Source organism: Anastrepha obliqua, chromosome 5, assembly GCF_027943255.1.
Source record: "Anastrepha obliqua isolate idAnaObli1 chromosome 5, idAnaObli1_1.0, whole genome shotgun sequence".
Taxonomy (NCBI): Eukaryota; Metazoa; Arthropoda; class Insecta; order Diptera; family Tephritidae; genus Anastrepha; species Anastrepha obliqua.
In genome coordinates this window covers 79085381-79098272 of record NC_072896.1, presented here as the reverse complement: position 1 = coordinate 79098272, position 12892 = coordinate 79085381, and the positions used below count along the sequence as shown (strand labels likewise).

The following is a 12892-nucleotide window of genomic DNA, read 5'->3' as shown; positions in this document are numbered from 1 at the left end:
AGATCTAAGGTATTTTGCTTTGGTATGAAATATATTTACTCCAGCAACTTACAATACGGTTGAGAGTAAGGACTTAACATTTCCCCCCTCTTAGCCTAAAGAGGCTATCATAAAGCACGTTCTTTGCTCACGTAAAGTCGTAAAAACGTATCCAAAAATAAATTTATAGCATTTAATTTCATTTATTAAGTTTAAAATATAAATTTTCTTGAACACGAAGAGGAGGTCTTTCCTTACATTTATAAAGTACAACACGTTTTATAATAAGGGCGTATTTATAATAGTAGTAGTAGCAGTTACAGATCAGAATCTACAAGTAAGTTTACATTCAATTTTCAATATTTAATTAAATAATCACTAGTATCGCGTTTACTTTACTCTTCATCGGTCTTAACAATTTCTTGTCGTTCTTCTTCTACTGATGCTTGCTCCACTACTTCTGTTTCGGTTTCGATCTCTGCTGCCATATTTTGTTCTTCTGGGAATGGTATTTCCCTCAGTTGCCTCACCATATCCTCTAAACTGTCTCCAATTGCCTGATTATTCTGTTTCAGTTCCTTGCTGCTCGCAGCCTCAGCACGAATCGCCGCATTCAATACCAACCCGGAAGATTGTTTTGGTATAGCGCCTTGTTGCGCGGCGATTTGACTAGGTATTGTGGTAACTGTTACGTGATCCGTCAATTCTTCAGAAACAATACTGGAACATGCCACATTGTTGAGTGTTGGCAAAAGTGATGAAGCTACTGCAGTTGCCTCCATACCCGCCGCACACTCATCCTCCTCAGCATCATCCTTAACATTCGTAGTGGCACTCGAAGCCACTTCATCATCAGATTTCTTCACCACACCTGTTTGACGATTTTGTTCTCGCGCAGCTATACGATTGATCATCTCCGTGCCACGCGCCGATGTGCCCGCCAATCGGTTAAGCAACTCTTTGCCTTCTTCTTCCAATATACGCAGACGTTCCATACGATTTGAGGATATTTGTTCAATATTCCCCAAGCGTTGTCCAATGCCCATAAATGGCGCAGAAGGTTGTGACGTATTTGGAGCCTGCGTCGCGGAGGCGGCAAGGGTATCCACTCCATGTGTTGGCACATCGCAGTGCTGTTCATGTAACGCCTCCAATTTATGGCCGAGTTTCTGGCCTCGTTCATTATTGCGTGAAAGTATGTTCAATAACTCCTTGCTGTCGTTTTCCAAACGCTGTAGACGAGCAGAACGACGTGCCGTATAGGCCTCTTCATTGGCGGTCAGTGGATTCGGCTGAATTTGCGCCCCGGGCTCCTGCACTTCGTCGGTGTTTTCAGCTACAGGTTTTTTCTCTTCAACATACTCAGTCTTCCGTTCATTTTCATTGGTTACACATTTACGCGGCCTTTCTTCCGATTTGCTCGACTCTTCTTCGGTATTGCTCTCGAAGCTGCCCTCTCGACTTGGTGCGCGTCGTAAGCGATCCAATGAACAACGCAAATAATGACCGCGATCACTCGTGCGTTTGATGCGCGACAGTAATTGACGACTCTCTTCCTCGAGACGCTCCAACCGTTCCGAACGTTTGCGCGTATACTCCTCCTCACGTGGTGTAAGTGAGCCGGTCACAGGCACTGAACTGGCACGTGTCATGCGGTCGACACGTTTCTTTTTAATCAAATCATTCAACGGTACCGCATACTGTACTGGCGCGATCTCATCTTGAAAGCTACGTAGTTGTACCTCTAAACGCTCACGATTGTCGGATGTCTCGAGTACTTGTTGAATCAACGATTTGCATTGCTCTTCAAGTCTTTGTATACGTTCAGTACGTTCTCCTCGCATGCCATCCGCACCGACCACTTCGGCAGCTCCCGCTGTCCCCGTAGTTTCTCGTCTACTGCGGTGTCTGTTGCGTGTAATACCGCTTTTTGGTATAGCACCGCTACTAGATACAGTCGTTATACCTGCCAAATCTTCTACACCTCCAATGGCACCATCGTCCCCACTGGCATTATTCTCTTCATCGTCATTGTCATACAAGTCGGCAACGGTATTATTATCAACGTCGCTATTCCGCCAACCACAAGTTGGTGGCGCACTATTCCAACGTAACACTATCTCGGCAGTATCATCGCCGGCACGTCCAGGCGAAGTGCTTTGCATGCGCTTTATCTTGCGTGTATGTTCAAACATTTCCTTCAACCTTTTACGCCTACAAGCAGCAGCCGCACCTCCAACTCCACCTGGACAACCACCACTACCACCACCACTTCCACTAGTAGAAGTACTTTCTATGCCAATGGTTACGTCTCTACCAGCTGTCGCACCCATTTCCTCATCAGAGACCTGTCCTGAGTCACTGTAGCCACTCTCGGCTGAATTATTGGCATGTTCCAGTTTTCGCAATGCAAATTCGCGTCGTAAATCATTCCACTGCTCTTGACTCTCGTCGTTTTTGGCACGTGCTGCCGCCCATTTGCGCCGACAATACTCCAGCTCGTCTTTGAGTTCAGTTAGCAAGCGTCGCTTCTGCTGCAATTGATAGCGCAATATTTGCTCTTGTGTGTGCAATTGACGATGTTGACGTTGCATTTTGCCAACCAAATGCCAAGTTTTTGTCAACTCCAAACTAACAGCACTTAAACGCTTCTCTTGCTCGTTCAGTCGATATTCAAGATGGCAGTTTAACGTCTTCAAGCGATTAGTTTCTTTAACGAGGGATTTTTTCTCCAATATTAGATCCTATGGTTGGTATGTGGCAAACATGGAAAAGAAAAATTACAAAAAAAAGTTAATAATTTATAGAACATAAAATTGGAATTTTAAAAAGTAGACAACAATTTGGATACGCTCTTCTACCAAATAACTGTTTGAATTTTATTTAAAGCAACGAGTTTCGCTATTTCAACCTTTTAAGTGCTGCTGTCGAAGTGGCGAAAGAGTCAGTCGATACATATAGAAGAATACTATTCATCTACATATAAAATAGTACAACAGCATTTATAGTAAAACTTCCAAATAGTTCTGCGTTCTCCAGGAAGCCTCCTTTTCTGCGTTAAGGTAGGTAGGTTAAATGGATAAAGTACCAGTCTAGCACTCCACAAGTAGCACTAAAGCACCGTTTTGATACCATTATGAGACCCCCAACAGGCAGATATCTACAGCCAACCAAAGCTGTTGATGGAATGGAGAAATTTTATGGAATTCAGCTTGGAGCACTGCGCCAAGCTGTCGAAGAAAGAAGCGCCCAGTGACCTTAATCATCTAGCTGCTAAACCCGAACATTTACAGAGAAAGTGATCAGCAGCCTCCCAACCAGACATCCGTACGTTAAAATTGGCAGAACCACTACATTGTACACCAAAGTACAACCTGTGGCTTGAGTCCCCATTTTTTGACGAACATAGATTTGCAGGAGTAGAAAGGTCTTTTTTATCCGATTTTCAATGTGTAGGAGTTTGATACCTAACTCAAAGATACCTAGCATCCTATGGAAGCGGAAGACCTGGTTATTTAAACTGGAAGTCTAAAGTGTGGGGGTTTATATCTTTTGGTAAATAGCACCAGCTCCGTTTAAGCAGAGTTGACTCTGAGGCGGCTACTGGCAACCCAGCAACTGAGTGCAGCCAATGAACTTTCCAAAATCTCAGCCATGACTGAGCCGTGTGGCGTGTGTTAGTAACCCCCGCTCCCTCCCCCCGTCAATAGCAACTAGCCACAGGAGAAGCAAAAGGACACGACAATTCAACGTTCCCCTGTGCACGAATGAAGTGGCTTTAGCCCTACATTAAGTTTGTAATTGTTTGCATGTGTGTTTTGGAATAAACGGGAAAATTATTAAAGTTTATATCAGAGTGCAATCCATATCAAAGTTTGGGTACATATAGTCAAATTTCACAAGCAGTAATTTTGTGTACATTTTAACCCATTAACTCTCTCATGAAAATATCGACCGCATTTTGAAGGTCACTAGAGGGTTAAAAGATTCTAAGATCATTATTCGCCGGAAAATTTCATTAGAGGTATTCTTAGACAAAAGTTTTACACAAAGAACTTAAAAGTCTACAGAAAAAAACGTGTCTCCTTGAAATATGCAACAACTTGTTTATGCTCACTTTTAATTTACTGGCTGATACCATGGCGCATTGCACAAGTAGAGCACCTGATTCGATTTTTTTCTTCTTTTTCTTCGGTCTCTATATAATCAAATTTTGTTAAAAATACACTAAGCTGCCAAGTTTTGTTTGCACATTTTGACCTTCTGGGGACCAAAACCAAAAACAAAATACATACATTCCTTTTGTTATGGGGGTAGTATGGTATTTTTTTTTTTTCATTTTTTTTTTTTTTTTTTTAATTATTCTATAACATCTTAAGATTATTGTGTGAAAGTTTGAAGTGCATTAGAGTAAAATTGACAAAGACACAAAGGATTAAGTATCTACCTCTCCAACCGGATTTCACAATCTTCACAAATCTTTAAACGCGTTTTTCTCACACTTGCCTTTTTTACGGTCGGTGTCCACTGTAGATTCATATCTACTGCACCGATTCTTTTCAAATTTGGTTTTTTTGTTTCTTTACTTTATTCACGAGGTAATGACGTCGAGTTTTTTTTTTTTTTAATTTTGTCATATTTTAAAACAACAAAGTTTTCAAGTTTTTTTTATGAAAAATCGGTGTTTCGACTTCAAAGCGCTTTAAAAAATTTAAAAAAAAAAAAAAAAAAAATTCGACGTTGTTACCTGCGAAACTTTATTAGCTGATGAAATCAATTTGGTTTTTTGAATTTAGTTGATCCAGTAATGAGTTCTGAGGGACACCGCAATAAAACTTTTTTATGAGACGTCCGCGAAGATTCGCTGCCACCAACTCATTTCTTCATAAATATCAATGAAAATTTCACACAATATTCTTTAAATATGACTTTATAATGAAGTAATTTTAAAATTTTGAATAAATCAACTGTGTCGACAAAAAAAATTTCGAAAAATATGCTTGTTTTACACCGAATTAACCATACTACCCCCTTATGCCTTGGATGCTACCCTATTTTTGTCTATATGAGTCTAGTTCTTTCATCCTGAGCTAGAATCATTCCGCTCACAGACAATGAAGCAGTGTAATATTTTAACAGCAAACCAAAGTGTATTTTTGTTGCAGAGTATAATATTTTCTTAATTTTTCCTCAAAATAGGTATGAAGCTCTGCACAGCTCTTCTTTGAAAGCGATGATAGAAGCAACCTTTCTAACTAAAAAAATTTAAAAAAAGTTGCATATCGGAATATAAATTTCCCCGACCATCCTCTCAACAGGAAACCAATGTGTAATTTCAATGATCAATGTGGCATTTTGATAATCTCTCTTCGAAATATGAATGAATAATTCCATACAAATCCTAATGCAAGTTGACAATAGACGAAATCTTACTAGTAAGTTGTAAATAAAAGAAAAAGTTAGTAGATTTAAATTCTTCAAATAAGAAATTACATATTTCAATCTGAATTTCTTCAATCAGCCTTTCTAGTGGAAAATCTTTAATTTCAACTACTCGGCGTTTGGGTTAGGTTAGGTTAGCCAAGTTGCTTGTCTAAGACAAGACACTCGGTGAACCTAAGGCGCATTGTGATACCTGCATTTGATTTCGATCCCATAACTAAGTTGCTTCAACCACTTGGATCTTTTTAAGAAGGTAACTAGTCCCTCCAATGAGACATTTGGCAAATATCCCAGGTTTTAAAAGAAATAATCACCGAGATATTTGGCACGGCTTATTTAAAGTGCAGGGCATTCACAGAGGAGGTGTGGTACCAACTCAATTTCTTCTTCCTTTCCACAATTTCTGTAGAAATCATTGTGAGAGACACCTATACTACTGGCTAGGATGCCACTATGGCAGTGACCAGTTATAACACATGTGAAGACGTCCATTGTTGATCTGTTGAATCCAAGAAGACATTTTGTCCTTTTAAGATTCAGTTTTGGCCAAAGCGCTTTGAAGACCCTGCAGTTAGTAGTCAGAGACCACCTTCTATTGGTTTCCGCGATTACGCTCAAGTCAATCGGAGTGTACAATTCGTTTCGAGGTCAAGCTCAGCGCCTTTCCTTAGACAATCATCCACTCATTGATTTCCCTCCACTCCAGAGTGGCAGGGGACCCAACAAAATGTGGTGTTGTGTTGTTGAATAAGCAAGAGCGACCTTCTGTATTCTTTAACACATCTTGAATTGGTGTAAGCTGAGGCCAGTACCTTGAACGCTGCCTGACTATAAACATAAATGCTCAGGTTTTCGGGAGGTAAGACCATTAGTCTTATCGTCTTTGTTGCTTTGTCTATAGCGTAGATTACAGCTTGAAAGACTCTACACCGGTCTGGGAGTCTAAAGGAACAATTTAAGGATAATTGTTCCGAGTACACTCCGGATCCAGTGGCATTGTCCATCCTTGAGCTATCAGTATAAATATGGTGAACCACTATCATCTGTTATAAGGGCTTTGCTGGCGATTTAGTTATTATGGTTAGAAGCAAGTTTGACTCTCTAAGAACTCTGGGTACAGTTCTGAATTATCCGTGCCTGACAGTCTGTGGCAAGATGAAAAGAAAATTAGAATTCTATAAGAATTTCAAGGTGATTATCAGTGATCACTCAACATGAAGAAACAATGAAATATCTTTAAAACAGGACGCACAGGTGTGGTTTACTAAGGGATCCAAAATAAAAGACGGCAGTGACGGGGCTTGAGTTGTCGGACCACATTTCAAGAAGGCAATTGCAATGGGAAAAACTATTTTCAGTCAAAGTCAAACAGCTCTAAAATCGCTAGATAGCTTCTCATTTCAATCAAGGTTTGTCTGGGAATGTTTTAAAATGTTCGAAACTCTAGCATCAAGAAACTTTGTTACTCTGATGTGGGTACCGGGACATGAAGGGAACGAAGGGAATCAAATTTCGGACACTTTAGCGAAAAAGGTTGTAACCACTCCCTTCATTGGTCTTGAACCTTTCTGAACAGCTGCAAGATGACAAGACGAGAAAAGTTCTATCGAGATCAAATTTTTACTATGTAGAAAACCCTATATTGGCGCGAACCGCCTTCGTTATGTATTTGAAGAAGCTTCTCATTAGTCATTCACCTTTCAGCCTTGATTTAGCACTTAATGAGTTCCCAAACATCAAGAATGTGAAGCCAGCGTTTTTCAAACATTAAAGAATAAGTTGAAGCTGTTAAACAGCTCGGTTTTGGAGGTGTCCACCTCTCAGTGGGAAAAGTGCTTTGAAAATTGTTTCAAGCGAATGCAGAAATGTATTGCCTTCGAAGGAGATTTTTTGAAGAACAATAAAGCTATTTTCTTTATTATTTACTGTGTTTTCATTATTGGCCACAAAATATAAAAGGCAGCCCTCGTATTAGAAACAACTTTTTATATATTTTGATATTTTGTGGTGTTTGCCCCAGGGTTCCAATAAGTGATTGCCACGCACAAGCCCACTTGCCTGTGAACTCTCACTTTGCATATTTTTGTATTGAAATTATCGGTTATGGAGAAAAGTTTGGCTTAAATTCAACCTTCTCACAGAAGAAGCGATAGACTTAAGCTATTAATCCAGAATCTGTAGACGAGTACCATATTTTTTTAGTACTGCAAAAAAAAATGTACTGAATTCTAACTAAAAAATTTCCAAATTATTCTAAATCAGACGAAATCAAAGACGATGAAGGCGTTTTTCCTTTTGAAAAAATATGACAAGGATTCAAACTTTTTCTTCCATATTATTGTAAATTTTTTCAGAATTTTAAATATTTTCAGTAGTGGATTTTCACAGTTTCTATGCGTTGTGTCTCCACATAATTGCGCACTACCTGAATTTTCACGCATGACTACTATAAAATAACCCAGAAACAGTCGCTCTTAATAGTACACTCAGTACTCCTCTGTATGCACTTTCGAAATCGATTGACTCACAGTGCAATATCGCACATGCTTTCATAAAATTTATTGCCCGCTTTTATGTCGCATTTAAATATAAAGTGATCCATTAAAAGTAGCAAACCTCTTCTTAATAACGTCACCAACTTTTATATAATACTCTTTAAGTATTCAACCGCATTATTATCGTTAGCTCGTTTATGTGCTGCGCCAAAAACCACAAACGGTCGAAAGTTCCAACCAACTAATGAAAACAGAGCATTCGAATTTACTCAAGTCTGTCAAAAATAATCAACCTGAAAAGTGGAACTTTGAGCGGTTCATAAAACTGTTTAAGTGAAAAATGTTAAAACTTGCGCAACACGTCGTTAAGTGCATCGGCCACTTTACGAAACTCCACAGCGTTGCACCATAGCATTTACTAAGCGGAAGTGGCTGCTAACAAGCTTGACTGATGTGTCATCCCCCCATACCTGAAAATGCCATGAGCAGCAGTACGCACGTTGCACTCACCTTTAACTTAATATATGTCTTGCTGACGCTCAGTTCCGCCTTTGGTCCATTGGCCGTCTCAACGGATTTGTAACAATCCTCACTAGCGCCATGCTCCTCAAATTGCACCCGCTCGATTTTGTGGTGACTTAAGAGCTCCATTAGCACTTTCCAAACTTTCGGCAAGTTACCAATAATTTCTTGTGTCGTTGCAACTTTACTCATAACTTCTGGTTCGTGGATTTTCAATGTGCAAGATTCCGTTGCGTTGCTGTCTGCTGCGGCAGTGGTGGCTGGTAATTTCATCCGGTTGCCAACGCTTTTGCGATGATGTTTTCTACCGCAGTAGGCGGCTAAAGTAGCAGTGGAAACAGTAGCGCCAACTTTTACAGTCTTGTTGTTGGTATTGTTGTGGTCTGTCGCAGCAGTGTCCAGTTCAGTCGCGGAGCACGACGAGGCTTCATCTCCATTCAAATTATGTTCTATTGCTGCGTCAACACTGTCAACCGCGTTCGGTGCAACTCCATCCACTCCATCCACCCCGTACTCATCTTCACCTGCGCTGCCGTCCACGAATGTAGGAGTTGGACTGCGATTACGCTCTGCAGCCTTGCCACTTATCGCCGCTTGTTCGACTAATTCGAATAATAATTTTGGCAACGTTGCACCATCAGTGCAGTTTGCTTCTTTAGTTGCCATGTCGTTGAGCAGCCCGCGGTTCTCCTCCAGCATCATTGTAAGTCGATCAATATCCAAGCTATTCTCATCGTTGAAGCCCATCACCATCTGGCTGAAAAGCTGCAAATATAGAAGAGTGTGATTAATTGATTGCAATAGCAAATAGGGAAAGACAACCAGCAGCAGCACAAACTACGAAGAGGAGCTGGCGAATGTGTGTAACTGCATGTATTTAAGCGAGTAGTGCAGTGTGTTCTCCGCCTCAGGCTTGTGGGAATATGTGCAGGCCTCTTGTAATTAAGCATAAATATTTTCACTTCATCATTGGCAATAGATTGTCAAGAAATACAGGTTGTCGGCAAGCAAATAGCAGTTTAATTAATTTAGTATTTTGGGTAAAAGTTAGAATGTTATATTTTAATATATTGCATCGTGCGACAGTAAAAAGTATAGAGGAAAAATTTCACATTCGCATGAAAATTTAGATTTTATACGGTAATGCTGCGTATTTAGATTTTCATTTTCTTAAGGGAAGCGGTATTTTGCACTGATTTGCTGTAGACATTTAAATGTCACTCGCAACACAATGGGGATCCCACTATTGGACTTTCAGCTAATAATACAAAATATAAGAAAAAATTTAAGGGAATGTTTTTCAAAAATGACAAAAAAATGTTATAAAAAAATCAGTTTTTTTTTTCAAAACTTTCTTTTAAAAAGTAAATTTGATCCTAAAAAATTAAAAAACTTTTCACAAAATTGTTCGAAATAATCAAACATATTTCACATAAAAACAATTTTCTAACAAGTATATTTTATTTCCAGTGTATTTTACTTTTTTACATCAAAATATCATTTCTTTCAACAAAGTAGATATATTTTAAAAGAATATAATTTTTTCCAATTTTTTTTAGTTATATTTTAAGAAGAACTGAAGATATTTCACTGCAAACCATTGTTCACAAAAATGTTCAACAACAAAATGCTTTCCAATTCTTTTTCATAAAATTGTTAAAAAAACGAAAGATATCTCAAAAACAATTTCCAAAAAATTTTGATGAAACCGCAGATATTTAAGATATTTCACTACAAAAAATGTTCAACAAAGAATATATATTTTTTTTTAATTGTTTTAAAAAACATATTTCAAAACAAAAAATGTATTAAATATCTCACTTAAAAATAATTATAAAAAATTTTTGACGAAACAAATATTAGTTTTTTACAAATTTTTTTCTTTTAAATATTTTCTATTCTAAAGAACAAAAAACAGGAACTTCTGAAAATATTAAAAAAAAATATTGGACTGTCAAAAAACCTATTTCCATAAATTTCAACGAAATAGTAATTTTTTCCAAACTTTTTTTAATATATTCTGCTCAAAAAATTAAAAAAAAATCATAAAACTTTTAAAAATAACCGAAGATATTTCACGCAAAACAAAAAAACCAAAAATGTTTAACAAAAAATATTACTTTTCCCAAAAAAGTATATTTTATCCCAAAAAATTAAAAAATGCGCTTAAAGTTGTTGAAAAGAACCAAAGATAAAGCACTTAAAAAAACTACAATTTTTGCTTCGTCAAATTTTTTTTTCCAAAAAAACTATATTAAAATATACCTTTTATTCTAAAAAACTAATAACAAAAACTTATGAAAATGTTTAGAAAACCCCAGATATATCACTGTACTTTTAACAAAATAATTATGTTTTTGAATTTTTCTTTTTTAACGTATATTTTATCCTAAAAATTAAAAAAAAAAATTCATGAAACTGTTTAGAATAATCGACTATATTTCACCTAAAGCAAAAAAGTCCAAGAGATGACGAAAAAAATTTAATATACTCCAAAATGTGTTTTTTAGTATCAGTCAGTCCATAAGTTAGTGCGTATTTTACCCATCATTTCACTTTTGTACGATTTTTGCATACAAAAAATTATTCGCGGAATATAACGGCACTGTTTATATTTTCTTTGATATATTGCGCATTCAACAAGTGAATTTAATCGTGGATAGAAGCACGTGTTGTTAAAAAATGAAATGGAATCTTCGAACGCGTATAAGAGGCATATTTTGTATTTTTTCTGCTGCTGCAGAAATAAACACTGTTCAAGGAGAGGATACCGCAAAAGTGGTTTTCAAAATTCCGAAGTGGCAACTGCGACGTGGAGGATGCCCCGCGCGATGGTCGTCCTGAAGTCTTTAACTCCGACGCCTTGCTCGAACTCGTGGAAGCTGCGTCAAATTTGACAGTCGATATGATAGCTCAAAGGTTAAATTCATCGCATGAAACAGTTCACAGGCATCTGGTTCAGTTAGGAAAGGTTTCGAAGCTGGAAAAATGAGTTCCGCATAGACTTTCGTGGTCAACTTTCAGCAGAGAGTGAATGTGTGTTCTCAGCTGCTGCAACGGCTTGAACATGAAAGCTGAACGAGCTCGGATGGGAGCTAATGCCGCATCTCCTATACTCTCCGGGTATTGCACCTTGTGATTATCACCATTTCCGTGGACTTCAATCCAATCAATATGAGTAATAAGAACTACTCCTCAATAGAAGCTATAAAAAGGGATATCGAAGCGTATTTTGGCTCCAAAGACAAAAAATTTTTTGAGCAGGAAATTAAAAATATGCCTAAACGTTAGGAAAACATTGTATTGAAGGAAAATATATTATTGATTAATAAATACTTTAAACATCTTTTTTATTAATTTTAAAATCACCTTTAAAAAACGCACGAACTTATGGACCTGATACTAAATATGTTTCTCAAAAATTTTTTTTAAGTAATATATATTTTATCCTAAAAAAATGAAAACAAAAATTCATAAATATAAAAAAAACCGTAGTTATTTTTTTGTTAAAGAAAATATATGAGGGGGGCTTTCCAAAAATGACAACAAAAATTTTAACAAAAAAATATATGTATATTTGATCCTAAAAACAAAAATTTGTAAAAATTAAAAAAAAACATATTTCACTGCAAAAAGTTTTGAAAAAAAAAATGGAAAAAAGTATATTTTATCCTGAAAAATCAAAATCAAAAAAAAACTATAGAAATGCCAAAAAGCAGCGAAGATTTTGCACTTTAAAACCCCCTATACCAAAATATGCAACACTAAATAAATCTCAAAATTATAAAGAAATTTAAAAAAGTCTTTGCAGTTTCCTTCTTGTTATACTCAAACCACAAATAAACCAATTTTTAGAGAAATCGATGAGAACGTCCAAAATACTTGAAGCACTTGGCATGAATTGCTCACTTTCAAATAAACTTTTTCGAAATATTTTTCAGAGTAAATATAATAACTCAGTCCTAATATTAAGAAAAGCACTGCTGGTCACTGGAAAGTCTACTGAATGTTGAACAAAGATAACTACGAGGATGCTCTTCGGTATATCTGCGTTTTTATACGAAAATTAAATGGACTAAAAAATTGCATGTCAGACAGTTTCTGAAAACTCTGATTAAAAAATGTTTAATTATGACTACAATTTATTGATTTCGTTTAAAAATTCTGTGCAAAGTTGGAAGTTTTTAACAAAATTTCACCTATAAAGGCTCCTGTGTTGTTAGTTCAACATTTATTTACCCTACAACTGGTGATAGTACGGTTCTAAGTCTATGAGGACGCTATGCTTTTTGAAAATATCAGTAAGTTTCTTTTATAATTATATAACTAAATAATGATTTTTATTAAACAAGTAGTCAAAAACAGTATATTTTTTTTTTTTGACAAGCTAATTTATTTGGAAAATAGATACCAAAGTGAGCACTAAGAGGATTAAAATTGAAGTACTCCATAAT

At 36.8% G+C, this 12892-nt stretch overlaps 1 protein-coding gene across 1 annotated transcript in view; it reads right to left on the bottom strand.

Moving 5' to 3' along the window:
• Positions 1-201: 201 nt before the first annotated feature.
• LOC129247477 (uncharacterized) overlaps positions 202-12892 on the bottom strand; it is a 33150-nt gene continuing 20459 nt past the window's right edge. Inside the window, exons 4-5 of the mRNA XM_054886611.1 lie at positions 8427-9203; positions 202-2723 (exon numbers count right to left, since the gene is read on the bottom strand). Coding sequence (XP_054742586.1) covers positions 375-2723; positions 8427-9203 — 3126 coding nt within the window. The 3' untranslated portion in view covers positions 202-374. The remainder of the gene's footprint in view (positions 2724-8426; positions 9204-12892) is intronic.